The 24,919-nt window shown below is 50.6% G+C and overlaps 1 protein-coding gene across 2 annotated transcripts; it reads right to left on the bottom strand.

Moving 5' to 3' along the window:
* On the bottom strand, positions 1 to 24,193 carry Tk2 (thymidine kinase 2). Of its 2 annotated transcripts, none has more exons than XM_052166246.1 (10): positions 24,028 to 24,192; positions 23,175 to 23,212; positions 17,915 to 17,989; positions 15,515 to 15,568; positions 14,336 to 14,425; positions 12,424 to 12,497; positions 5,590 to 5,678; positions 5,050 to 5,129; positions 3,543 to 3,623; positions 1 to 2,680 (listed from the first exon to the last, which is right to left on the bottom strand). In XM_052166246.1, the coding sequence occupies exons 1-10, from the start codon at positions 24,158 to 24,160 to the stop codon at positions 2,582 to 2,584; spliced, it is 813 nt and encodes a 270-aa protein (XP_052022206.1). In that variant the 5' UTR covers positions 24,161 to 24,192; the 3' UTR covers positions 1 to 2,581. The 2 variants fall into 2 exon arrangements, with proteins under 2 accessions (XP_052022206.1, XP_052022207.1); XM_052166247.1 differs by having other exon boundaries at positions 2,582 to 2,680; positions 3,543 to 3,643; positions 24,028 to 24,193.
* Between the last annotated feature and the right edge of the window lie 726 nt (positions 24,194 to 24,919).

Raw genomic sequence — 24,919 nt, 5'->3', positions numbered from 1 at the left:
TTCAAAATAAAAATAATGTTTTTATTTAGAAAGCCAGAGTCCAAGAGGTTGGGAAGTACCATACATCTCTCTCCCTCCAAGACTCCCAGACCCCCATAGACTACTACTCGGCCTGAGAAATCCTGGAGGCCAGGAGCAAGGGGACCTTAGCCACAGGTCATCTCTTCACAAAGCCTGAGAAGTGACCCTCCACAATGAGACGCAGTTTGTGAAAGCTGACCCAGATGGAAGGAATGAGTGAGTAGAGGTCTTGGTGTCAAGCAAGGACACGCTGGCTCTTCAGGGACGCCAGTCCCTGCCACATTCTACCAGCCACTCCAAGACAGCTGGAGGCAGTGATGCCCTGCGTCTGAGCTTGTGGCCAGCCATGAGCTACCTGCCCTTTTCTGGCCATGAGATGTCAGTGCTGGTACTTGCTCCACGACTCTTGCCCCTCCCAGGTCTGCCTCATAGATAGCAGCCCTTGGGAAAGCTGGTTCTGGCTGTTTTGGGGGTGATCTATGAGCTGGAAGGTTCTGGAAGGTTCTGCAAAGCTGAGCCACTGCCTGCAGGGTTGCGGTGCAAGGTCGGCAGGCTCTTGCGCACTATGCTATGAAACATGGTGTTGGAAAAATGAACACGGGGCTGCAGAGGGGTCCGGGGTCCCGAGCACTGGCTGCTCTTTCTAGGGACCCTAGGTTCCATTCTAGAATCCCCATGCACCCCACAACTGCAACTCCAGTCCCAAAAGATCCAATGACCTCTTCTGGGCTCTATGGTCACCAGGCAAAACACCCAAACACATGACAATAAAAAATAAAATTACACCAAATCAAAAGTGAACGCACAAGCCTGATGTGGTGCCACATGCCTGTAACTCAAAAGGCTGAGGCAAAAATGCTGCTGAGAGTTCCAGGCCAGTCTGCGCTATATAGTGTAACCCTAAGAGAGGGGGCGGGGAGGGAGGGAGGGAGACGGAAAGAGAGACAGAGACACAGAGAGAGGGGGAAAGAGAGAGAGAGACAGAGACAGATAGACAGAGGGAGAAAGGGAGAGAGGGGGAGACAGGGAGAAAGCTGACATCAGAATAGCTTTAGAATTTATTGGCTACCACAGAGGAAAAGAAACATCACATTTTCCCCTCCAAAACAAGTGCTCTGGTAGAGTAAAGGGGCGAGTAATGGGCTGTTCATTTACAAATCCTAAAGACGCCCCCCGTCAGGGCGGCCGTTCAAAGCCCCATCTCCCTTATGGCTTACCCACTACTGGACTGCATGTGCTGATGGACAGTCCCCTGGCTGCTACTCTTCATACCAAGAACTGGTACAAACAGGAAGGACCAAGAGCTGGACTCTCGGCCCTCTTTCTGGCTACCACACAGCTACAGCAGGGCCAGCTGGCGCACACTCCTCTGTAGCCCCACCCCAGCCCCTGCTGTTTCTCTAGAGTACACAGTGACCACCCCTTATATCGTGTGTCCAGTCTTGTCCAGATGCGCTCCATCTGTTCTGGAATGTCCAGAGCAGCAAGGCTTTAAACGCCTGTGTTGGCAAACTGTGCCTTTCCAGGCTCTGTCCCAGAGGAATGGTCGTCGGTCTCTCTCTTGGTCTCAACTAGTTCAAGTAACAGTTGCTCCTTTGGTGCACAGTGATGGCCAAGCAAAGCGAAGGTATTTTCTCATCCAACAGAGATGACTTCATGCTCTGTGGTCCATGACATCCGCTCATATGGAAAAATATTTCAAAGGAGTGAGTGAGTTAAGGCCACATCACTCTCCCTGGAACAGGGGCACTGCTCCTCACACGGGGACAGGAGAAGTGGTGGGGTCTTGGACGCCCAGCTGGCTGCCCCTGGCCTCGCTCAGCACAGGGCAAAGTGTCCAGGTCCCATGGCCCCCTCTCTCACACAGAATGACACGAAACTGGCAGTCTGGCAAGGAGCTCATCCTCAAGGACTGTGGCACCATGCAAAGGCCGGCCCAGGATTCCCCATGGACACCGAGGTCCAGACGACAGAGGGATGGAGGTTGCGGTGCCTTCATGCCAGGAAATCCTGGGCTCATGCCAAGTAACAGAAGTGCGCCAGCGCCTCGTGGTGCCTGGTCTCCTTGAAACTTGCCCAGTACTCAAAGATGATGTATCCATAAACTGCCAGCCCTTGTCACAAAAAGGTGGGGGGCTGGTGCTCAGACCAGCAGGGCTGTGGGGAACAGTTTAGGGGGAGACAGCCCAAGCCAGGTGTCAGAATGGCCCCAGCTCCACCATGTTCCGACTCGAAGAGTCCCTGCACCTGTCTGGGCTTCAAGTCCTTGCCTGGGATGGAAGACTGGGCCTTCACCCCATGAGGTGACACCCTAGGGGTGGCTAGGGACTTTTACACAGGGCTTCAGCATTAGGAAGCCACCAGAGGGGACACCAGGGGGAATGTGTGCTGCAAGCATCTGACAGACAAAAGCCATTTGTACTGCAGTGGAAAGATCATTGTGAAAATAGATCTGATCAGGTAACAGAACCTCCTGAGAGTAGATTCTTGCAAATGCTCCTAGCAGCTAACCTGGCCCCAGCTGGGCTGTTTGTGGCACTGTCTTGTAGACCACTCAGTCCTAGGGTCCATGCTTCCAGTTCTCTGGAGTTAATATCCGGGCCCGGTTTTGTTCAAAGAGTTCTAACATTTTCTCCAAGTTGTGGTCAGCCTCAATCACCTGGAAGTAAAACAAACAGGTCACAGACTGCACTAGCCAACTCCATTGCCACTGGGGAGGCAGACAAGAGGCTGAGAGCCTCGGACCACAGACTCTGGCCCCAGAGCAATTGACACACTCAACCAGATTCCCAAGGAAAAATCCATCCCGTCAACAATGCCTTTCCTTTTCACTGGGACTAGGAGTCAGGGGCTCTGCCAGGGGGCTAAACCCAGGGACTCAATGTCTAGACAAGCTCTCTGCCACTCTGCCACTTCCCCAGCCCTCTCAGGTTTTCTTTTCACAGTAAAAGAAACTAAACTCTGAAAAGTTTCCACAGTTCCTTGCCACCTGCCCCTCAGGGCCAGACTGTCCATGTGGCCTACAGCCCAAGGCCATAACAAAAGCCCTTGATGCCCTGCTGGACGTTGAGACAGCCTCAATAGCACCTGCCTGCCTGAGAAAATGCAGGAAGAGCACAGTGGAGCATGGGGCACACGAGGTAGGACAGACGGACAGGTAGGACACACCAGCACTGCTACAGTAGGCCTGGAGCTTAGAGGCAGCAGGAGCGTGTGCCACTTGTAACCCTCAGCACCTCCTGAGGTGCCACTGTGTGACAACTAAGGACAACCACTGAGATGCCTTCAGAAGATATGGAGTCACCTAACCATCATGGCGGGCTCCGTGTCACCCACTAAAGAATGGGGACCATCATCCCCAAGGTCTAAATAAATGCAAAGCCAGATCCAGAGCAACTGGGGATTCTCTGTAGTGATGCCGTGTATGACAAGTTACTAAGATAACAGTCTTCTCAAGTCTGAGTCCCTTCTGTGGCCTGGGTGACATTCTCAGGGGGATGGGGGTGAGGGCACTGACTTACCAGAACAGGGGCTGCAGCTGGGAAGAGACTGCCATTGACCAGCCACTCCTCGTAGAGGCGGTGAATAGCGCTGAGGTATTCCTGCCATGGAAACACAGAGGCTGTGGGAGTGGGAAGAGGGAAAGTCCCACTCACCAGGGGTCCCTGTAACCATCCGCCTGGCTGTGGAAACAGCCTGTGGTTTAAATGGTCAGTGTACCCCCAACCACCCACTGGTCCTTGCCCGGCCACGTTTCAATGCACACCTCCCAACATGGTAGCTCCCATTTCTTGCCACTTCTCCAGCAGGAGACCCAAGTCCACAAGGTGTCAATGACAGGTGTCCCTGGACTGATCAAACCTTTCCTCTTACTAAACCCTCCCTGTAGAGCACTCATTAGAGACTGCCCAGGAAGGCCATAACCTCTCCGGTGAAAATCCGGGTGTGGGATTGCACAAAGGAAGAAGACAGACATGCCCACGCCATTGTTACCTCCACTCTGGGAAGCCCTGACCACCCGCACTCTCAGGCACTCAGCCAGTGTAGGCCGGCTACCTGGGTACCTCCTCCAGCCACATTCTGCCCTCCACCCCAGAAGCTGGCCCACGACCCATGCTGCTGCCCTCTTACCCACCACTGGACTCCCCCTGGGTACTAATGCCAAGCCTGTTCTAAAGGCACTGTCAACCCCTAGGATAATGGCTTAGATAACTCCAGACATTTCTAAATGCCAAGCCTCATTACAGCACAGCCTGCGGAAGCCAAGCCCACAATGCTCTGCCCCTCTCTCACTCCTGTCTTTGAGATTTCAAAGGAAGTACCCAGCGCAAGGCCCGGGCCTTCATGGCCGGGATGTGCCTTGCTGGTCCGAAATAAACCCTGGCTGAGTTTTAGGGATCAGACAGGCCTTTCAGGGCCCCAGCTCATCTCAAGTCCAGAGCACCATGATGGCCCGGAAGAGCTTGCCAAGGCCCTGCCTGTCCTTCAAGGACAGCTGTGCACATAAGGTACTCAGTCCAGTATTAACTGAGCAACTGCTAGATGCCAGGCCCCAGGACACATGTCAAAGACAGAAGAAATAAGACCAAAATCTAAAAGTATTCACACTGTAATGAGAATAGGAGCAAACAATGCCAATATGCTGTTCTGAGGGCTATCACTGCAGGAGGCCTGCGGGGCAGTGTAAGGAAGGTCGGGGAAGTGACATCACAGCTGAAGACAAAGAAACCACTATACAAAGGCACATCTGTGTAAGTCCATGGTGTATGAGCGTATGCGTGCGTGTGTGTGTGTGTGTGTGTGTGTGTGTGTGTGTGTGTGCGCATATACACAGGAGTGCAGAGGCCTGCATCAGGAACCACAGGAAGTAAAGTGGCCCTGGCACCCACAGGGCTCCAAAGCCGCAGAGGAAGCCAGAGTTGCCCTCAGTTGTACTTCCTGGTTTTTGCTACAGATGCCCTTGATAATGTCATGGTGGTGAGGAGGGAGGGCTAGCAGGGTGAGGGAGAGGTGGCCCTGGTCTCTTACCATCGGAATGACTTTCTCCTCCTCCCGACACCTCATCTTCAATCTCTGGTAGCAGATTTCAGGAGTGGTTCGAAGATAAACTGAGAAGTAAAAACACAAGTGGCTCTGAGTGCAGTGCTCCTGCTGTGGGAGGTGACAAGGGCGGGAGCCTCACCGAGCCTGCTCAGTCTGCAGGACCCTCAGCCCCGCAGATCACTGTGAAGCTTAAAGGGATGCCACTTTTAGACAGGGTGTGGCAAGCCATTGGCTTAGCCACTCCCCAATGTCTGTCCCTCCCACACACAGAAAAGCCATCAGGTCAGAAGGGGTGGGGCCCCGGAACTAAGTTGTCCCAGAGGAAGGAAGTTTAAGGAACCAAGGCCAGAGTCCCTTCACAGGCAGAAGAAACCCCTAAATTCTGCCTGCCCTGGTGAGCTATGCTAGAGAAGGAATCATAGGTGATAGGTGTCCCTGCTGTCTCTACAAGGTGGAACCTCCCAAGTATACCCCAGTGGTGCCCAGGGAAGCCTCCAGGTAGGAGACAGGGAGAGACTGTCTTACCTATCAGATCAACAGAGACATCAATGTTCCTTAAGATCCAGGCAAACCACTCAGACAGAATCGCATAGTCAACCTCAGGCATCTTCCCACTGCAATCAGAGGTCAAAGGTTTGCATTCACCCGTGTGCTGTGTCATTTTCCCAAAGGACCACGGGGTGGCGTTTGTTTGGAAGGGCAGCACCAGGAACATGCTGCATCGTGTGGTCCATGGGTGACGCCTGTGTGGCACTGCCAGGACCCCGAGCATCTATCTGACCTTCTACCACTAGGAAACAGGGGCTGGCCACGGCAGTGACTGATGGAGACTACTTTGAAATTGAACTCCAAGTAGACAAAAGCACCTTCGTCTGCCCTCTAAGTGTGGAGACATCATTCAGGTTGGGAGTGGATGGGCAAATCATTTTCACTTCTAGAACTCATTTTCTGTGAAAATACTCACGGATGCTTGCCATGCCCCACTGTTCAGCATAATGAGAAATGAAGCCTTGATCTATCTCTGCAGCAAAAGCACACAGTAGCTGAAGAATGCTGGAGTAAAGTCATATGCAGACAGGAGAAGGCTGAGCTTGATGCTCAATACACACAGGAGGTTAAACTGTGTGCACACACCCCAACCAACACCACACACACATACACACACACAATATATATATCCACACATTTGAAAAGAAATGCACAGGGATGCTCGCAGTGCTTTTCTCTGAGCTGAAAACTGTAGACTTTTTCTCCTTTGCAATTTACTTTTTAAACTTGAGCAAAGTATCAGTGCACAAAACAAGAGTGAAGTGTGTGGCATTATGACATAGTTTAAATAGCAAAGCTGGGAAGAGGGCTCAGTAAATCAGAGTGCCAGCTCTGGAATCACAAGTTCAATCCCACAGGAAAGAAAACACCAGGCAGACCCAGCCCGGGTGCTGGACAGACAGGGCTCCCAGACCAGCAAGTCTAGCCAAAAGGCGAGCTTTGGTTCAGTTAAAGACCCTGTGTCAGAGAAGGTAAAAAAGTGAGAGAACAGGACTCACAGCCCTTATGTGGCCTCCACACTAATATATAGTGAGCACACATACACGCTGGGTGCTATAAGAAAGCAGGCTGAACAAGCCATGAGGAGCAAGCCAGTAAGCAGCACCCCTCCATGGCCTCTGCATCAGCTCCTGCCTCCAGGTTCCTGCCCTGCTTGAGTTCCTGCCTGTTCTAACTGGTTTTGACGATGAGCTGATCTATGGAACTGTGAGTGAAATACTTTCTTCCCCAAGCTGCTTTTGGTCACCGTGTTTCATTACAGCAATATTAACCCTGACCAAAACAGAGTCCAATTCAACTCATTAACTGAGCCACGGGCAGGACAGGAGCTCACCATAGTTTGCACCAGGTTTCCATTTAGTTCAGCTGAAAATACCTGATGCTCAAAAAACCAAATCAAAGGCTGGTTGTAGTGGCACCCACCTGTAATCCTAGCTCTTAGGAGGTGGGTTTCTCTTGTTGAAGATCCCAAAAGCAAGAACACTAAGAAATTTTGCTTTGAGGAAAAGCAGAACAGCAATTCACATCTGTGGGCTTTTCCAGAAACCCAAACCTTCTATTACAGACTGCAAAACCAGGCCCCTATCTCCAGATCCTCAGGGATCGCTGAGGAAAAGATGAACCCGGCAGTGCCAGGTCAGCCATAACTAGACCCCTGTCTATGAAAGGACTCGCCATCACTGCACATTAGCAAGCCTTGGACATCACAGGAAGTGGGGAAGCACACCAGCTGAGCCTCCACAGGTGAGAACTTCAGTCCAAATGCAGACTAAAGAGAGCACTAAAGCTAGTTCTGCATTACATGTGGTACAGGCTCAAAACAACAGGTTGACAGTGCATAGACATGCTGGTTGTAACTCTATATAGACATGCTGGTTGTAACTCTATTATAGACATGCTGGTTGTAACTCTATTTTATCCACTATATGAGCCTGGCATGTATTCCAAGTCCTGAAGAGCAAATAAAGATATTCAGATATCAGTCCAGAGTCACTGATGCCCAAACTGCTGCTTAAATGACACAGGGCACATTGACAGTTTGTTTATTTAGTGGTGCTATTTCAAGACAGGGCTTTTCTGTGTAGCCCTGGCTGTCCTGGAACTCACTCCATAGACCAGGGTGGCCTCAACCTCAGAGCTCTGCCTGCCTCTGCCTCCAGAGTGCTGGGATTAAAGGTGTGTACAACCACACCGAGCAACCAGAACCATTTTAAAGAAAAGTCAATTGCCAGCCTGAACAAATAAATCTCTCTGCTTCAGGGTGCTGGGATCCATCCTCCATCTTGCTGTCACCCACGACACACTTCTACCCACAAGTCCCTAATAAACTGCACTTTGCATAGTCCTGGATCTATCTGCCTCTTTATTTGGTTTTAGCACCTTTTATCTTTGGTGACTAATTCTCACAGAGCAGGATGAGAGGGGAACAGGAGGCAGAGAGCTCTAGACAATTCACCCCACTGTGACAGCCCAGTGCACTGGGCATGCTGGAGTTACAAGGAGAGTGACCTTACAAAAACCCCAAACTCCCTTCTCCTCCCATTGGTCCTCTGATCGAAAACCCTTTTCACTGTCAAAACAGAAGCCTTTGGCTGACAGCTGCCCCACACTAGGCCTGGATGGAAACCTGGGAACCTTTACCACAAAAAGTGTAAAAACTGAACCAGCAAAACCTCAGGCAGCACATGTGAAATAGAAATCACATGCTGAGCGCAAGAAAGAGGAAACCTTCACTCAGTCCCAAGATCAGCTCTCAGAACTCACTCTTGTTCCCAGACCGAAGCCTCCTTCCCAGGAAAAGGGCTAAGGGTAGGGATGCAGGGCTCCAAGCAGTACGCGGTGGTCCGACTCTACTGGACCTCATTTACATCATAGTCCTCAACCAGAAGGTATTTGATAAACATGGAGAGTCCTGGGCCTGCCCGAAGTTCTAAGGAGACTTGCTCAGTATGGTAATAGAGGGAGAGGCAGGCCAGAGTAAGGCCAGTGGGGAAAGAGGCTGGGTTATCCAGAATAAGGGAACTCTGGGAGCCTGTCACTATTCCACACCCCTTGCTTGCCCCACTAGCAAGATGTAGATAACCATCCCTTGTCCTGGACTGTTGCTTCCACCTTGGAAAGGGAGCTGGCTTTGTGATCCAGTCTTAGCTCCTCCCTTGCCACACAGAGCCTAAAGTCAATCAAAGCAGCTGTGGTCCACGGCCCCGCCCATCCCCTTAACCCATCCGCAATTGCTTCTGTGTCTAGGGACTAATAAAGCAGGCCCAGTTCTCACACCAATCACCCACCTAGCGAAGCTAGTGCCTTGTCCAGGTTCTCTCTGCTAACCTCAGGGCTCGGGGCATGAGATGCGGGAGGGGGCCTCCAGGCCTCTCACTAAGCATGGTATTTACTAGAAGATCGTCCATTTCTCAGGATAAGTATACAGACTAACTTTTATATGTGAACAGAAGAACATGACGGGGACATAATGGAAAACAGATTCCTAGGATGAAAGATGAAATGCCCAGATGGTTAGCCGGGCGGGAGGAGGGGGGTTGCTAAGCTGTCTCCATAGACATTCTAAGGCTCACAGCCCTCTCCCATGCTCCCCGACCCTGAGACAAGTAGTGTTGCTCTCAGGGTGTCCCAGTGCTGCGGCAGCCAGTGAACTACGCAAAGCCACACGTGGGCCACCAGCTTTGGCTTCTCACAGGTGTCCAGGCTACAGGAAGGTCTTCAGGGAACCCTGCTCCCTTGAAGGCTATATAGCCTCAAAACAATTATATTGCATGGACAGAAACAAAGACACTAAGCTCTTCTGTGCTTCAGTCTTATAAAAATCCAAACTACAGCTACCAGGGAGGCACAACCATGTAGTCACCAGGGCAGGAAAAGCCCTGGAAAAGGAACAGAGGGGAGGAAAAAAGGGGGAGGAGACTACATTCTCCTCTTATGCCACCTGCAAATGCAAACTGCAGAGCGACACCAAGGAAGCTCGGGGCTGCCCTGCCGAGCCTAAGGAGGCAAGGCAGCAACAAGGCGCCAGCTAAGCCCTCCAGAACCTAGGGCAAGGGGGCTCTGCTGCACAGGCAGCCTACCTTGAGAAGGATGAAGATACCATACCAAGGACTTCACACTCACCCCTCACCTCTGGCCATTCTACTCCAGGTTAACACCTCACAAAGCAGCCCCAACAGTCCTCAAGAAGGAGTAGTGATGTCTCCAGGTACACAGGAAATAACGCGTGTGCATGCGCGCGCACGCGCGCGCACACACACACACACACACACACACACGCACACACGCACACGCACATACCATGTCCTCTGCCTCAGGAAAGGACATCCTTTCCTGAGCTCTGCCACTGCCCTTCTTCTTGCTGAGGTGCTGGAGGAGGGAGCAGTAGAGAAGGAAAGGCAGGCAGGAAGGGATCTTCTGGAATGTCACCTGCTGGGAGGCAAGCTGGAGCTCACAGGGAAGACCTTAGTCAGAGGACAAAACAACATCAGGGCCCTCCTGCCCCTGCACTCACAACAGCCTGACTTGAAGTTGCCCAGGAACAGAGGATCTCATTCAGGAAACCCTGCAGGTTCAAGAGAACAACACATAGCAGCTCGGGACCAGCAGGGGTGGGTGTACCCCCTCAAAAGAAGGAGCTTGAAAGAGAGGGCAGGCATTGAGGACCAAGTCAGGTAGAGGCTGAAACCATCTACTCAGCTAGAACAGGCACTAAGCAGGGCCCTCTGTGCTTGCTCAGCTTAGGACAGTAAAGCAGAGACTGTCCAGCCTTCACGAGTGAGCGTGTGATCCAGCTGGGGACACGGAACAAGCACTGAAGTGACCATGTGAAGGTGAACCACAGAAACTGCCACTTTTACATATTAAAATTAGCCAAATGTTACCAATGCAAGTAATTGCTTAAGTACTACAAAGAGGCTCATTATTAAAAGCATCAAGGGCGGTGTAGCTTAGTGGTAAGGAATTTGTCTGGCATATACAAGGACCTGGGTCTGATTCACAGCAGCACACCAAAAGCAAAGCCAAGGAGGCTCTGTCCACGTAGACAGGACTCAGGGAGCTGGAGAGATGGCTCAGGAGTTAGGAGCGATTGTTGTTGCAGAGGATAGGTTTTGAATCCCAGTGCCCACACTGAACATAGCTTTAGTCTGACAGGATCCAGTGCCCTGTTCTGACCTCTGTGGACACCAGGCACAAACATGCATGCAAGCAGCGCGCACACACACACACAGACACACATACATGAAGGGCTGGGGCAGAACCATAAGGGCAGCTGTGGTAGGACGAGGGATCTGGGGCGCCAGGACCACTCTGCACAAGTGTCAGAAACAGCTGCCCAAGAAGTGGCAGTGGTACTGCAGGCTCGGGGCAGGAAGAGGTGGTGAGAATCGGGCACTGACAAGGGCATGGGGACCAGACACATGTCTATGAGGATGGAAAGAGCTAGGAAAAGGCTGAGATTCAGACTTCAGTCTGCACCCCGTCTCCTCTAAGACCCTCCCAAATCATCAATAATCACAGAAACGTAGGCCCCCACACTTGTGCCCAAAGAATTGGTGGCATACTAGAAGCCTTCCAACGGCCTAGATAGAAGATTTCGCCCATGAGGACAGACGGTACATACAGCATAAGTGTGGGGCACACTAACTGCTCTAAGCATTCCATCTTCATCTTCCCATCAGCCTGCACTGTGCCATCAACCCCCTCGGCCCTCTCACCTGCCAACCCTGGGCATGGGACCAATGGGATCTGGGCAGAGGCGGCACAACAACTGTGCGCATGCTGTTGTGTGTCCACTGGAACTTTTGCCCTATTCCACACACATGAGAGGACAAGGCCTATGCTTGCTTCTGGTCCCAGAGGAGATGACAGGTAAGAGGAAGAGAAATGAGTTGCCTGGGTTACCCTGGCCAAGTCCATTCTAGTCCAGCCCATGCCCAGACATTTTTCTGGGCCCAGCCAAGATAAAAGGAGCCACCTGGCTGACCTCCAGTAAAGGAAGGCGGCTGTCACTACTGGGTTTGTGGTTGGTACACAATATTATAAAACGACAGAGGCTCGACAATACTGTCAGCACTCTGTATCTGCCAGGTGGCTAGGCAATGCCCACCAGCAGCAGTGCAGGGCCAGGAGACAGCGCTTTTGGTAAAGTAGTTGTGCTATCATGGGGAGCCGAGTTCAACTGCCAGATTCCATGCAGAAAGCATGGGCAGGAGGCTATCTGCTTGCGATTTCAGCCCTGAGAATTAGAAAGAGGCAGAGCCCTGAGGGTTGGTGGCCAGCCAGCCTAGCCTAGAAGTGGTAACTAAGCCAGTGAGTGAGCTGATCTCAAAAAGCACAGTGGAGGGCCGGAGAGATGGCTCAGTGGTTAGGAACATTTGCTACTATTTCAAAGAACTGGGTTCTGAGTACCCACATGGCTCACAGCCATCTGTATCTCCAGTTCCAGGTGATCTAAGAGCCTCTTCTGTCCTCCGGGAACATGTGTAGGACCCATACATATATGCAAGCAGAAAACACTCATACACATACAACTAAAGAAACCTAAAGAAAAAGATTAAAGTAATATACATTACTGAGAGCCAACACCAAGGTTGTCCTTCGGCCTCCACATGCCTACACGCCCACACTTACACACTCACACCTACACGCCCACACTTACACACTCACACCTACATGCCCACACGTGCCTATACCCACACACACACACACACACACACACACACACACACACACATATATACATAGACACATATAGACACATACACAGAATCAATTGTTTAATATGATGGACTATATAAGCTACAGTACCTTCTATACAGGTTTTCTACAAAAATGTATCTTGCGCTGTAAATTGACCTTTCCATCAACCGTACAGGTGACATCTAAAGGAATGGAAACAGGGGTTTACTCTCAGGTGAAGAGGACGGTACAGGAAGCCCTGAAAACTAGCCCCAGCCCTCTCACAGGTCCCTTCCATCTTTGCTGAACGGAGACTGTGAGGGAGGACAACAGGATGACCGAAGCCAAATCTGCCCTGAGGCTCCCTGTGCGGCTCCCTCCACCCTGAGCGGGGCCATCCTGCAGTTTGGAGGACAGAGGGCAGTGTGGGGCCCAGGGCTGCCAGCAGCCCTGCAGCACCTCTCACCGGAGAAGGGAGGCTCACTAGGATATGGAATATGCAGGCAAAGCTGTTCTACTGACACAGTCTGGTGAGTGGAGCCCTGAGCTGGGGAATCCGCTTACTTGAGGACCTGTCTGAAGCAGAGCCCCAAAAGGCTAGGGTTGGGGAGACACACTGCCTGCTGAAACTGAAAAGTTCTCTGACCAACAGGGAAGAGGCTGGACGTCACCTTTCTGCAAGCCGCTCACACCCTCTGGAACACCAACCACCCTTTTGGAAAGCAAGAGGGACTTGCCCATCTGATGCCTAATGGACAGAGAGCGTGACCCAGAGCACACTGAGGCCTACAGCCCACTCCGCTTACCCCCCGGCCCCCTGGGTCTCTGCGCACCCATCTGCTCTCCTGACCCTTCTGCGTGTGCTGCGCCCATCTTTCTCTGCCCATCTTTTCCTGGCCCCCTCTTCAGCCATCTCTCTCCTGCTTAGTCCAGCCAGCTCTGTCTCTGCCTCCCTAGCAGATTTCAGTCTGCATCCCATGATAGTCACATATCACCAGATATAATTTAGAATGCCCATTTAGGCAGAGCAGAGCAAACCAAGGGGATGATACTAACTATAGGTGTTCTGCTCGCTATCATTTAGGAAACCATTTGGAAAGGACAAATTCATATTCTTCTAAAGATTTTTCCTCACATCTGCCAATTTAAAAATATACAGATTTATGTCAACAGAAGAATGATACCTACAGCTACAGGGAGTCAGACATGGGCCAAACTGCTTAGCCTAATGACTGTGCTAACGTAACTGGCTCGAGGGGTATCCTATCTCCTACAGGGAAAAAGGCTCTAGCTGTGTATAAAGCTTTGCCCATAGGTAGCAACCATGGTCACCCCTGCCACCTTATTTCACCATGTGTCCTATCCTGCCCTTACAGCTGATTGTGACCCAAGGTGAATCAGATTCTTTCAAGAATCTGAAAGCCAGACCTCACAAAGGTCTGATTAACCACTCTCAAATGCATAGATATGCAGAACACATATCCAGGAGTCCTGCACAGCGGTGTAAGGCACAGACTCCTAGACCTTAGCCCTAGATTTCCTGACTCAGTCAATATGGCGAGGAGCTAGGAAATGTACAATTCTAACAAGCCCCTGGGTGACACTGATGCCATCCAGGGAATACACTCTGTATTAAAGGATGGTCAAAAGCTGGGACGACAGATCCAGAAGATGGTTGTCAGCCATCTTTTGGTATAACAGAGAAAATCCATTCACCTTCATACTTTCTCAAGGCTTGGCATCAAGTAAGACAACTGTACTTTAGATGTCTGAGACTAAAGGAGACACTTCACAGACCAGAAGTACAGTTTCAAAAGGTTGCACTACGAATGTCATCTTTAGCAACTTTTCATCGGGTTACAGACGTGAGCTTAGGATGGCGCCAGGAGGCACCTGTGAGGACCAGAGGCCTCACTGAAGGCAGAGAAAACTGTAAGCATAAAGGCTCAAAGGGACGTCTTCGTGAGAACAGACAGTCCCTATCTGACAACACTAGATCTGAAGGACGTTTGCACGGTGGGAAGCGAGAGCTGCCACGCACCTGAGGACGCGTGTGCTGGTCCAGCATGGTGAGCTGCACGTACGTCTGCAGCGTGAGGCCCCATCGACTGGCGTCTCGGTACATGAGACCCTGCAGAACGGAAAGCAAAGCACTTTGTGTCCAAGCGGCAAGTGCAGGACCCAGGTCTAGAAGTCCCTCAAAGCCATTTCAGGAAACCCCCAGGAGCAGGGGTGGGGCCAGAGGCGTACTCGGGACAGCTGCCGGACTCTCAGAGTAGGTGTCTCCGTCCAATTATAAGAGAGTCCCCTACCAGCCAGACCAGAATGTGCTCCCTGAGGAGAAAGCACTCAGATATTCGTGGTTGGCCTTTGAGGTCCCTGTGGTCTGTTCTCTGTCCAGCAGCCAAAATGAGCTTGTTAACATCTCCCTTCTAGGAACTTTGCATTGCGTTCAAATCAAATCCAAACCCCCATCTGAACCACAGGCCCCAGAAATCCACCATTATCCACTTGTCTCTTCCCCTTCTTTCTCTGGCCAACCAGCTTCCAGCCACACACGCTTCCTCGGTGTTTTGCAAGCATGCCAAGCAGGCCCCCATCACAGGGCCTTTGCACCTGCCTTTTTTACTCTGCCTCCAGGTGCCTGCAGTGCCCCCTCCCTCACGTGTGGGTCTCTGACAAATGTCACCTTCGCAGAGATGCATTCTCCTACCTACCCTATGTAAAACGGAGGCCAGCCTTCAATCTTCTGTCACCTACAGATAAAAGTACTTCCTGCTCCAGTCTGCTCTCTGGTAACCTTTTGCTTCTCTCTCTGGTGTGTGTGTGTGTGTGTGTGTGTGTGTGTGTGTGTGTGTGTGTGTGTGTGTGTGTGTTGCGCGCACACATATGTGTTGGGAGGGATGAGGTGGGGGGTTCTGTTTGGAGAGAATAGGGAAGATCAGGTCAGGAGCTTGGGATTTTTCTGCCTCAACTTTCAAGGGTGGAGAGGTCACAAACATGTGGCACTATGCCAGCTTCCTCTCTGCACTTTTTTTGGTTTGGTTTTGTTTTTTCTTCTTGAAGTAAACCCACAGCGCCATCCTGGCTCACCAGCCTCCTTTCCTCTGAAGCAGCTAACAGTGGGGCCAGAGCGGCTGTGCTGGGCTCAGGTTTCGGCGCCAGCATTCCAAGGTTCTCACAGGGAGGCTGGCATTTGTGCAAGAGGCAGACTACTCACCAGAGGGTTATGGCCGTGGACATTTCTCCACTTGAGCACAGGCTCCATTAACACCTGGGAGGAAAGAAACCATGTGACAGCGTGCCAAGTCTAGAATACAGAGGAGCAGGCAAGGGCGGGACACACCCTCTGAACAGCCGCAGCTCCTTCTCGGTGGGGAAGTCCTTCCTGTGACTTCCAGAAAGGACCTGTAAATGACTGCAAACTGGCTCAGTCTAAAGGGGTTGACTTCACTAAAGCCAACCAAGCTCTTCACAGCTTGGGGACAAACATGGGCAGCATCCCTGGAGTTGCACAGCCTTTGCCGGGACTGGTCCCGACACATACTACTCGATACGTGAGGACTCTCCACGGGGCAGAGCCAATTGCAGAAACATAGAAACTGACATACAAGATGAAGTCCATTAGCAGAACTGGCTCGTGCCATGTCATTATGGAGGCCAAGCCCTGTGTCATGACAGGTGTCTACAGCTTCAGAGCTCAGCCTAGGTCCACAGCCAGGTGTCAGGGAGGTCACTGGCGTAATGGTAAGTGTAAGGCTGAAGCCCTGGAACCTGCGGCCTCTGGCTAAGTCCCAAAGTCCCAAGACTGGAAAGCCCGCAGTTTTGATGTCCCACAGCAGGAACAAGAGGGAGGAAATGCTTTTCTTTCCATTTTTGTTCTATCCAGGACTGTGGCCAATCATATGACCTGTTAGATTAAAGGTGGCTATTCCCTACTTAGTAAGAGCACCAGTTTACACATCAGTCTGCTCCAGAAACACCCTCTAAACATGCACAGAGGTAATATTGCATCAGCTCTCCAGGACCCGCCTCCCTGCTCTTCGGGTTATGTTACAAGATGCCCAGTGGTTGCCTGAAGCTCCAGATAGAGCAAACCTGGTGCATGCCACGCTTCTTTTACCCTATGCTAGACAGAAGGATGGTTTACATGGGTGGGGCGCGGTCTCACTGGGTACATCACACTACAATGCAGAACTTACATTTTATGAACTCTTTACATCCAGAAATTTCTTCTTAATACTTTCAGATCCTGGCTGACCTCGGGTAACGGGAACCACACCTGAGGCTGCGGTAGTCTTTAATTCTGGCAAGCTGCCACATAAAATTAACTACCACACCATATAAATTTTATAAGCCAGTTAGTTATCTTTTGCTTCCTCGTCTCAGCAGAGGTAATAAAGCTTACCTCAGAGGGGTTAAGCAGATAAGTATGGAACCGATTAGATAATGCCATAAATGTTTAACATGGCGATTTGGATAATTTTAGCTGCTGTGGCGGCTACTGTCACTAACTGGCCCTGAGGTCTACACAGTGAGGATAGAAGATATAAGCACTTTTGAGGTTCTACTGAGAAGGTCACTACTCAAGGCAGGTGCCGGGTCGCTTTTCCAGTGTGATGATCTATGAGACATCATCCAACACTGACAGCCAACATTAACTGCCATAAGAGGTCACAGCCCCAAATCTGCAGAGGAAATGTACCTGGAGGGAGACGAGCAAAACTCCCACTATCCTTGCCCAGTGGAGTCACACAGGACACACTCCATTTTCCCAGCAACAAGTTGTGACAGCACATGCCAAGTGCTGTCTACCAGGGGAGCTGACCCAGGCCTGGGAGTTGAGGGATCTCATAGGTACCCAGGCTATCACCGCCTGGCACAAACCAAAACCCAGCTCCCCAGGAAGCCAGCAGTTGTTCAGGATAATCCATACTGTTTGCACCAGCAGCCCAAGCACAGAAAGTTCCCTTCTCAGACAGGAATGGTGGGACCAACCCCCCACCCCCCACCCTTCCCACCCCACCCTCCCCACCCCTCCCCACCCCACTCCCCCACCCCCCACACCCCCACACCCCACCCCCGTGTTGCACATGTTTCACCCCATACAGGGACCACAAGCCACACACAACTGCCATAACCTTGAAGTTTGACCACAGATGCTCCTCTTCTTTCAAGGGAGCTGTATCCTCACTTGGAAGCAGCCCGAGTTGAAGTGCATTACTAATCTACAGAGCAGAATGTGCAGCCTACGCAGCACTGCATAATCAAATAAAACCCTAAGCTGGAAAGTCCTGACCTGGGACCATCTGAGAATCCAAACTGAGAATGATGTAAATGTTAAGTGAACCCCAGACCCCAGAGATTTAGTATCAACCACAGAATATGAACAGTCCATTTATTACTTTAATGCTGACTTCATGCTGACATGTTAATATCTGGGGTGTCTTACAGAGCTCCTCCTGCTTCCCTCCAGGAGGCTTTAAAAGCACCAGACCACACGTGTGGATCACGCTGGCGGCTGGCATATGCCTTCTGCTGGACAGGGCTATCTGTGCCCTGTGTAACTTATTCCATTGAGGTGTTTCAGGTTCCTGCAAAGCCACTGTAAGAGTCATACCTCGACATCTGTGGTATTGGAGAAGAACTCCAGGCATGTCGTCTTCCCACTTGCAATATTGCCCTCAATACAAACCTAGCAGAAGACAAATGTACGTTAGGGAGAGAAATAAGGCACCCAGGGGAGCACGACGGAAAAACTGGGCTCAGGGAGTGGCCAGGTTCTTGGTTCGGGTCAGAACTTTTGAGTGGTAAGCTAAAACCCTGTCTCAGGAATCCCCCAAGTCCCACCAAACAGTAAGAGGAAAAAGCATCCCTGTAACAAACCCATGTGATCCATCCACTCCTGACCCAGTGTCTCTTGTTCTTGTTTTATTTAATAAGCTAGGGGTCAAAGCCTCAGCCTCATACATGCCAATCAAGCTGTCTACCACCAGACTACATTCTCAGCCCAAACCAACACTCCCCTCTCCCGGCCACCTTTGTCACCTGAACCGCACACAACTAGTCTGCCCAGTCAGGTTCTGAGCCCTTCCCTAGACCCACCCTTCAGATTGTTGTGTCGGCTTTAAAAGTGTCCCGTTTCCTTCACCCGAGTCTTACCGATGGCTTTGAGACTAAGAAGCATGTGTGTGTGCCATCTAGGACCCAACTTGCTGACCGGTACAGAGAAGCCTTCAATTGATATTTTGGTTTTGGTTCCAACAGATCACAACAGGTGCACAGTTCAATATAAGAGAAATTGCTCCTTCAGACACTCCTACACATCCTCTGGGGCAGAGAAGTGCCTACCCTATCATATAGTGGTCTGTTGCTTCACACCTGCTGGAAGTATCCACTGATAAGTGGTGATTTGCCAAGGCAGTTAACCAGGCAGGTGGGTTAAGTTTATACCCAGACCCAACAGGCCCCTTCTAATGACAGGTTGGTTACACCTGTCACATTCCACACATAACACCTATCACACCTCACCTCACCACACCCAAAACTCTCCCTAGCAAGTACACGGTTGATTGGCAGTGAAGAACTCCAGCTCTGAAACTAACAAGTGCCCAGAATGGACAGTGACACTTCCCACAGATACAAGGCCATACTCCAGTTCCAGGTCCCTGCTAGCTCATACGACAGAACCCAGAGTAAATACAAACTGAACCCAGAGGAGACAGGAAGAGAAAGCAGCAGCCCTGCAGGGCAGTACTGGACCTTTTGTTGCTGCTCCTTCCTGAAGACTACCTTTCTTCGTGGGAAGACAACATGTCTGGAGTTCTCCAATACAACACCCAGAAGGCGCTCAAGCTGGGCATCACGCCCCATCTGATATTTCTTTCCTGTTCACTACAAGGACCTCATCATTGCCATTCAGACTGTTCACTCGTCCCTACCACGCCGTGAAATCCTCCGGAGATCTAGGTGTAGACTTCAAATGTGCTCGGCCAGCACCCGCCCTTGTCTGCGCCCCTCATCACAGCGCAAGCAACATATAAATGGGAACACAAGAGGAAGAATAGTCGGCAAAGGAAGGCTTCTAACTTTTTTTTTCTTTTTTAATGAGGGTTCACTATGTAATCAAGACTGGCCTGGAACTTATAATCCTCCTGCTTCAGCCTCCTGAGTAGAATTACAGGCATACTCCACCACACCCAGTCCAGATCCTTCTTTTGTGAGTGTTCATGTGTGGGCACATGTATGCACTCATGCGTATGCGTGTCAACAGCAGAGTCCAGGTATCTTTCTCTAGCATTCTCAACCTTGTTTTGTGAGGTTGGCCAGGGATTCTCCTGACTCCGCTCCTCAGCACAGGGATGACAAGCACATGCTGCTTTTTACAGAGGGGTTGGGGACCCAAACTCGGGTCCCCAAGCTTATGCAGCAAGCGCTTTACCCACTGAGCCATCCCACCAGCCTCTGCCTGTTGTCTAAAACTATTTTATGAGGAGTGTCTGCACACAGAAGAAATTTAAGTCATCACAGAGAAAATATCAACCACAAGCTCAATGCAAAGGTAGCACCATTGCCTTCTGACCTGCTCCCTCCCCATAGACTTTTCTTTCTTTCTTTTTTTTTTTTTTTTGAGTCTTTTGATTGCTTGCTGAAGGCCTACTATGTGCCTAGCACTTCACATGGAAAACCTAATCCCAGCCTCCAGTGTTCACAATAAATGTGAGGGTAACAAAGAAAGTAGCAGGTGACTGCAGAAGGAGGAGGGTCTGCTGCTGAAGTTTGCAGGCAGCTTGGCCCAAAGTTTTGTGTGTGTATGTGTCCCAAAGTCACATTCGTCAACTCAGCCCCTGTCCCCCAGAGATGGAGTCCAATCCCCAGCCTCTGACTGGAGTGGGTGAGCATCTTGCTCTGGGGCTGGGATTAGAACTTACCTCATGCTTGCTAAGCACACACTGCCGACGGAAATCCACCCACTCTCATTTTCGATTTTTAGTTGAGACACAGCCAGGGCTGGAGAGGTGGTTCAGCGGTCAAGAGCACTGACTGCTCTTCTAGAGGTCCTGAGTTCAAATCCCAGCAACCACATGGTGGCTCACAACCATTTGTAATGGGATCCGATGCCCTCTTCTGGAGTGTCTAAGACAGCTACAGTGTACTCATATAAATAAATAAGTCTTTCATTTATAAGAAAGTGAGGAGAGAGTCTTGCTCCATCCTCTCGCCTCAGTCTCCTCAGTGCTGATCTCAGGCCTGTAACAGCATCACACCCAACTCTACACCTTTCTTTTTAAGTAACATTTTATATATATGAAGTCAAACATTCTCATTGCAGGGCCCATCTCATTAAGATAGGCATAATGGCACATGCCTTTAATCTCTGTACTTAGCAGAGCTCTAAGTGGTCTGGGTGAGTTCAAGGCCAGCAAGGACACAGTTGAGACCCTGTCAGGGGAGGAGCCATACAGTAATGATAATCACCCATAACCCCACAGAGCTGCCAATCAATGTGGACACTTAATGAAAACCAAGAACAAACAAACAGCATTTCTCCCACCCTTGGAGGGAGACCTCTCTACTCCTCTCCGCTTACCCCACGGGACTCCCACTGTGGTCCACTACCATCTTACCTGAAAGGCAAATTGGATCACAGTGCATGGCTGCTCTATGATCTGACTGTGTCCCCTAACGTTCCCAAGCTGGAAACTTAGTACCCGGTGCAACAGTGTTGAGAGACTGGACCTTGCAGAGAGACTGTGTGATCTCCGCAATCACGTACCACTCGCCAAGGTGCATGGGGAGTGGTACTGTGGAGGCAGGGCAGTCTTCAGTGGACGGGTTCCTGACAGGAAGGGGATGAACTGTGGATCTCTGCTCTCCTCTTCCACAGGATGAAGCACACATGCAGCCTCCAACAGGCATTAGTCCTTCACCCCTGAACTTCCCAGCCTCCAGACACAAGAGCCAAATAAATTTCTACCCCTCAAAGGTTACATGATACCCCCTTTAACTCCAGCACTTGGGCGGTGGAGACAGGAAGATCTCTGTGATTTCCAATTCAGACAGGGCTACATGGTAAAACAGTGAAACCCTGTCTCGAAAACTTAAAAAAAATAAATTAGTAAATGGTACAGAGTTTATGGAGAAGTCCTTTGGTGGCTCCGCCGCTGGCATCTAGCCCAGTTTCTCGGAACACTCCCAAGCCTCCGCGACCTCTCCAGGGACAGACTATAAAGCCAGCCGACTGCTCTTCCTTCATTCTTACAACTACAGTTCATGTCTTAGGGGGCATCAGGGTGTCCCAGTGAATGCCCTCCTCAAAGTCCCAGACTCACTGCTTTCTAGATTCACCACTGAATCCTTCTTACTGTCCCCTCTGTCAGATTGACCTTACAGTGCTCAATGCCAGTGGCTTGATTTTCAGGTCCCATGGTTCCAGCCCAGCGCCTCCCACACAGAAATGTACTTACGTGGCTATCAGTTATCCTGAACCTGAGAGCAGACTCCACACTACCCACATTCTACAAAATGCTACAATGCGCTCCAGGGTGCATCAGACCATATTCAGACAGCACCCAACACTTGGCAATGTTAGCTCAACAATTACAAACACAATTCTACGTTACTAGCCATCCATATTTTTATTTATTTATTTATTTATTTATTTATTTATTTTGGTTTTTCAAGACTGACTTTTTTCGTGTGGCTCTGGCTGTCCTGGAACTCCCTCTGTGGACCAGGCTAGCCTTGAACTCACAGAGATCTGCCTCCTGAGTGTTGGGACCAAAGGCATGTGCCACCACCACCTTCCTCTTCTAATTTTTTAAGTGTATTTTATATGTATAAATGGTTTGCGTGCTTGTACGTCTGGGCTCCAGTATATATACCTGGTACCCATGAAGGCCAGAAGAGGGGAGGTCAGATCCCTTGGAATTGAAATTAAACAGTTTGTGGGCTGTCACGTGTGTGCTAGAAACAAAAACCTGAATCTTCTGTAAAAATCAACAAGAGCTCTTAACTGCTGAACCATTTCTCCAGCCTTGAAACCAAGCCTCCTCTCCCTGTGCTGTCACCCCTCCTTCCCAGGGTCCCTTCTTCCTCCTGACTACCCTCACTCCCACCCCCCACTCCCACCCCCCCCACCCCCCGAGGGGCGCAGAGGGGCAGACCTTCCACTCTCTTCAGAGGCACCAAGGTACTCCAGCTATCTTCTCCCCAGCATCCGAGCTACAGTCTCTCAGTTCCCTTAGGAAAATGGGCCCTGACACACAACCAAAATCCCAGTATTCAGGAGGGGTTGAAACAGAAGAATCACAAGTTTAAGGCCAGCCTGGGGTACATGGTAAGATGATCTCCAAGGAAGGAACTGAACCCTTGGGCTGACAGTAAACAAAAAAACCTGTCCAACTGGCACTTCCTTTGACCTCGCAGCCCTACTCCCAGTGCCTGCCTATCAAGCACCTCCTGACTGAGGCCACCCTGTGGACCCTCATGGATTCCCTGGTCTCCACTAGATGGCAGAAGGAAGTGAGAATGCTTTCCCCCATATCTGGACGGAACAATCAGCAGTGAAGCAAATAGCATTTTAAACCGTTTCACTCAGCATCTTTGGCAGTTTACACATTACCTGAAGAACAGTAATATCTGAATGCCCCACTCACACCTGTACACACAAGAAACGGTGGTGGAATCTGGGGTGAGGGCCCCGGGCCACAGAAGGAAGACAGATTTTTATCCCTGGATATCATCTTGGGTTTTTTGTTTTTTGTTTTCACTGTGTGCACCACTGTTTCACTCTCTGCCTCCAAAAAAAAAAAAGAAGAAGAAGAAGAAGAAGAAGAAATTAACTCTATGTTGAAGAAGGCATGCAAATCGAAACTTACCACTGCTTTTCTCTCCTTATCATTTTCTCTATCTTTATCTAAAAGAAAGAAAGAAAGAAAGAAAGAAAGAAAGAAAGAAAGAAAGAAAGAAAGAAAGAAAGAAAGAAAGAAAGGTTTCAATTATTCACTCTGCTCTGAGTCGACCTGATAAATGACCACACAGTCATTTTGTATGCTTGCTCCTTGGCTTACAAAAAATGTTTACGTTCTTAGGACCCTCTATAGTTGGGTCCTGTGGGTGACACTCTACAGTGGCAGGCTGGGTCCATTTGTGCCTGCTTACTTTCCTTCGCTTGGTACAGTCTCCCTTCTTTTCACCTGGATGGTGTGCTTAGGATCTTCAGAGAGCACACAGGAATGACCTACACTCGAGAGATCCCGAGGGGCGGCGGGTGGGTTTAGGCTAAGGGCTGGGACCCAGGCTGTCTGTTCTCTAGCCCAAGGCTGGCAACACTGCCAACCCACCTGGCAACAGCCCGAGGCCAATGAAAGCTACGCCACCGGGCTTCCATTTCGGAAGTAAGATCCACAGTGCCAGGAAGAGAAGGGAGAAAGTCAGAAGCCTGAACCCACCCTCTGAGTCCGCAGACACCAGTGGATTTAGTCATCCACTAAGAGCTGACTAAATAAATACAGCCCGTGCCCCAACTAGCCACCTCCCAGGCTTAAAGAATCTGACAATAAATAAATAAAAACGGGGCGGGGGGACGAGAAGCCACATTTGGGCCCCACCAAGTGCTGGTCCTGACAGTTCTTTAGGACCCCACAGTCCCCAGACCCTTCCTAGGGAACTAGCAGGTGAGGGGCGGGATCCAGCGCAGCCTCTACGAGGTGACACAAAAGTACAAGTTACCCGGAGGCCAGGCGCGGCGTGGTGCCCACAGCGGCCCGGCGCCCGAATCGAGACTCCCGGGGCTCCCGGAGCTCCCCGGGCCCACGCTACGCAACGACCGGGCAGCCCAACCACGCAGCGACCGCAGCAGCATAGCCCGTGGCTGATGTGCAAGTCCTACTTCCTTCCGGTGCGTCCAGGAGCCCCGCCCCACCCCTGGCCCGGCCCCGCCCCACCCCTGGCCCGGCCCCGCCCCTTAAGGGGTCCGCTCGCATTTCTCACTCGAGGCTACACCGAAAAGATTCGAAGTGAGGATTGCCCTGAAGAATGGCCCTGACCCAAGTGAAACTTAGAGAATGGATGGCTGATAATGCCAACAGCTGATTGGTTCCTTAGTTCCCTGATTACTTCCCTGGTTCCCTACTCTACCCACACCTCGCACCGCCTACTCAGGATGTAATGTATTTTCCTTGGAAGAACTCTGCAAGTAGACCTTGTCAACTTGGGCACCCTTTTCCAAGCTTGTCCTTGTCCTTTAAAGGGCCCTTGGTTTAATCCCCATCATCATTACCCAGTGTGAGGGACTCGGTAAGAAGGGATGAAAGCCATTGTCCAATGTCCACAGCCTTTGACATTTTCAATGTTTGGACTTTAATGTCGGACCCCTCGGGAAAGCGGCATTTACAATGCACAATGCATGGGGAGAAGTTTTCCATTTCCTCCCGGTGGCAAGATGCTAGCAGTCATCTTGGGCAGGAAGCAGAAAGACATTTTCAGGTTTTTGTTTGACTCTTTTAGATCTGTGACAAAAAGACATCACCCTAACAGGGCTTCCTGTGCATTTGCTAGGCACCTAGCAAAGGCAAATATAATCTTCAAAATCAAAGTCAGCGGGTTTTGTTTTTTTGTTTTG

Source organism: Apodemus sylvaticus, chromosome 21 (genome assembly GCF_947179515.1).
Source record: "Apodemus sylvaticus chromosome 21, mApoSyl1.1, whole genome shotgun sequence".
Classification (NCBI taxonomy): Eukaryota; Metazoa; Chordata; class Mammalia; order Rodentia; family Muridae; genus Apodemus; species Apodemus sylvaticus.
Note: the sequence above shows the minus strand (reverse complement) of the source record. Positions and strands in the feature narration are given on the sequence as shown.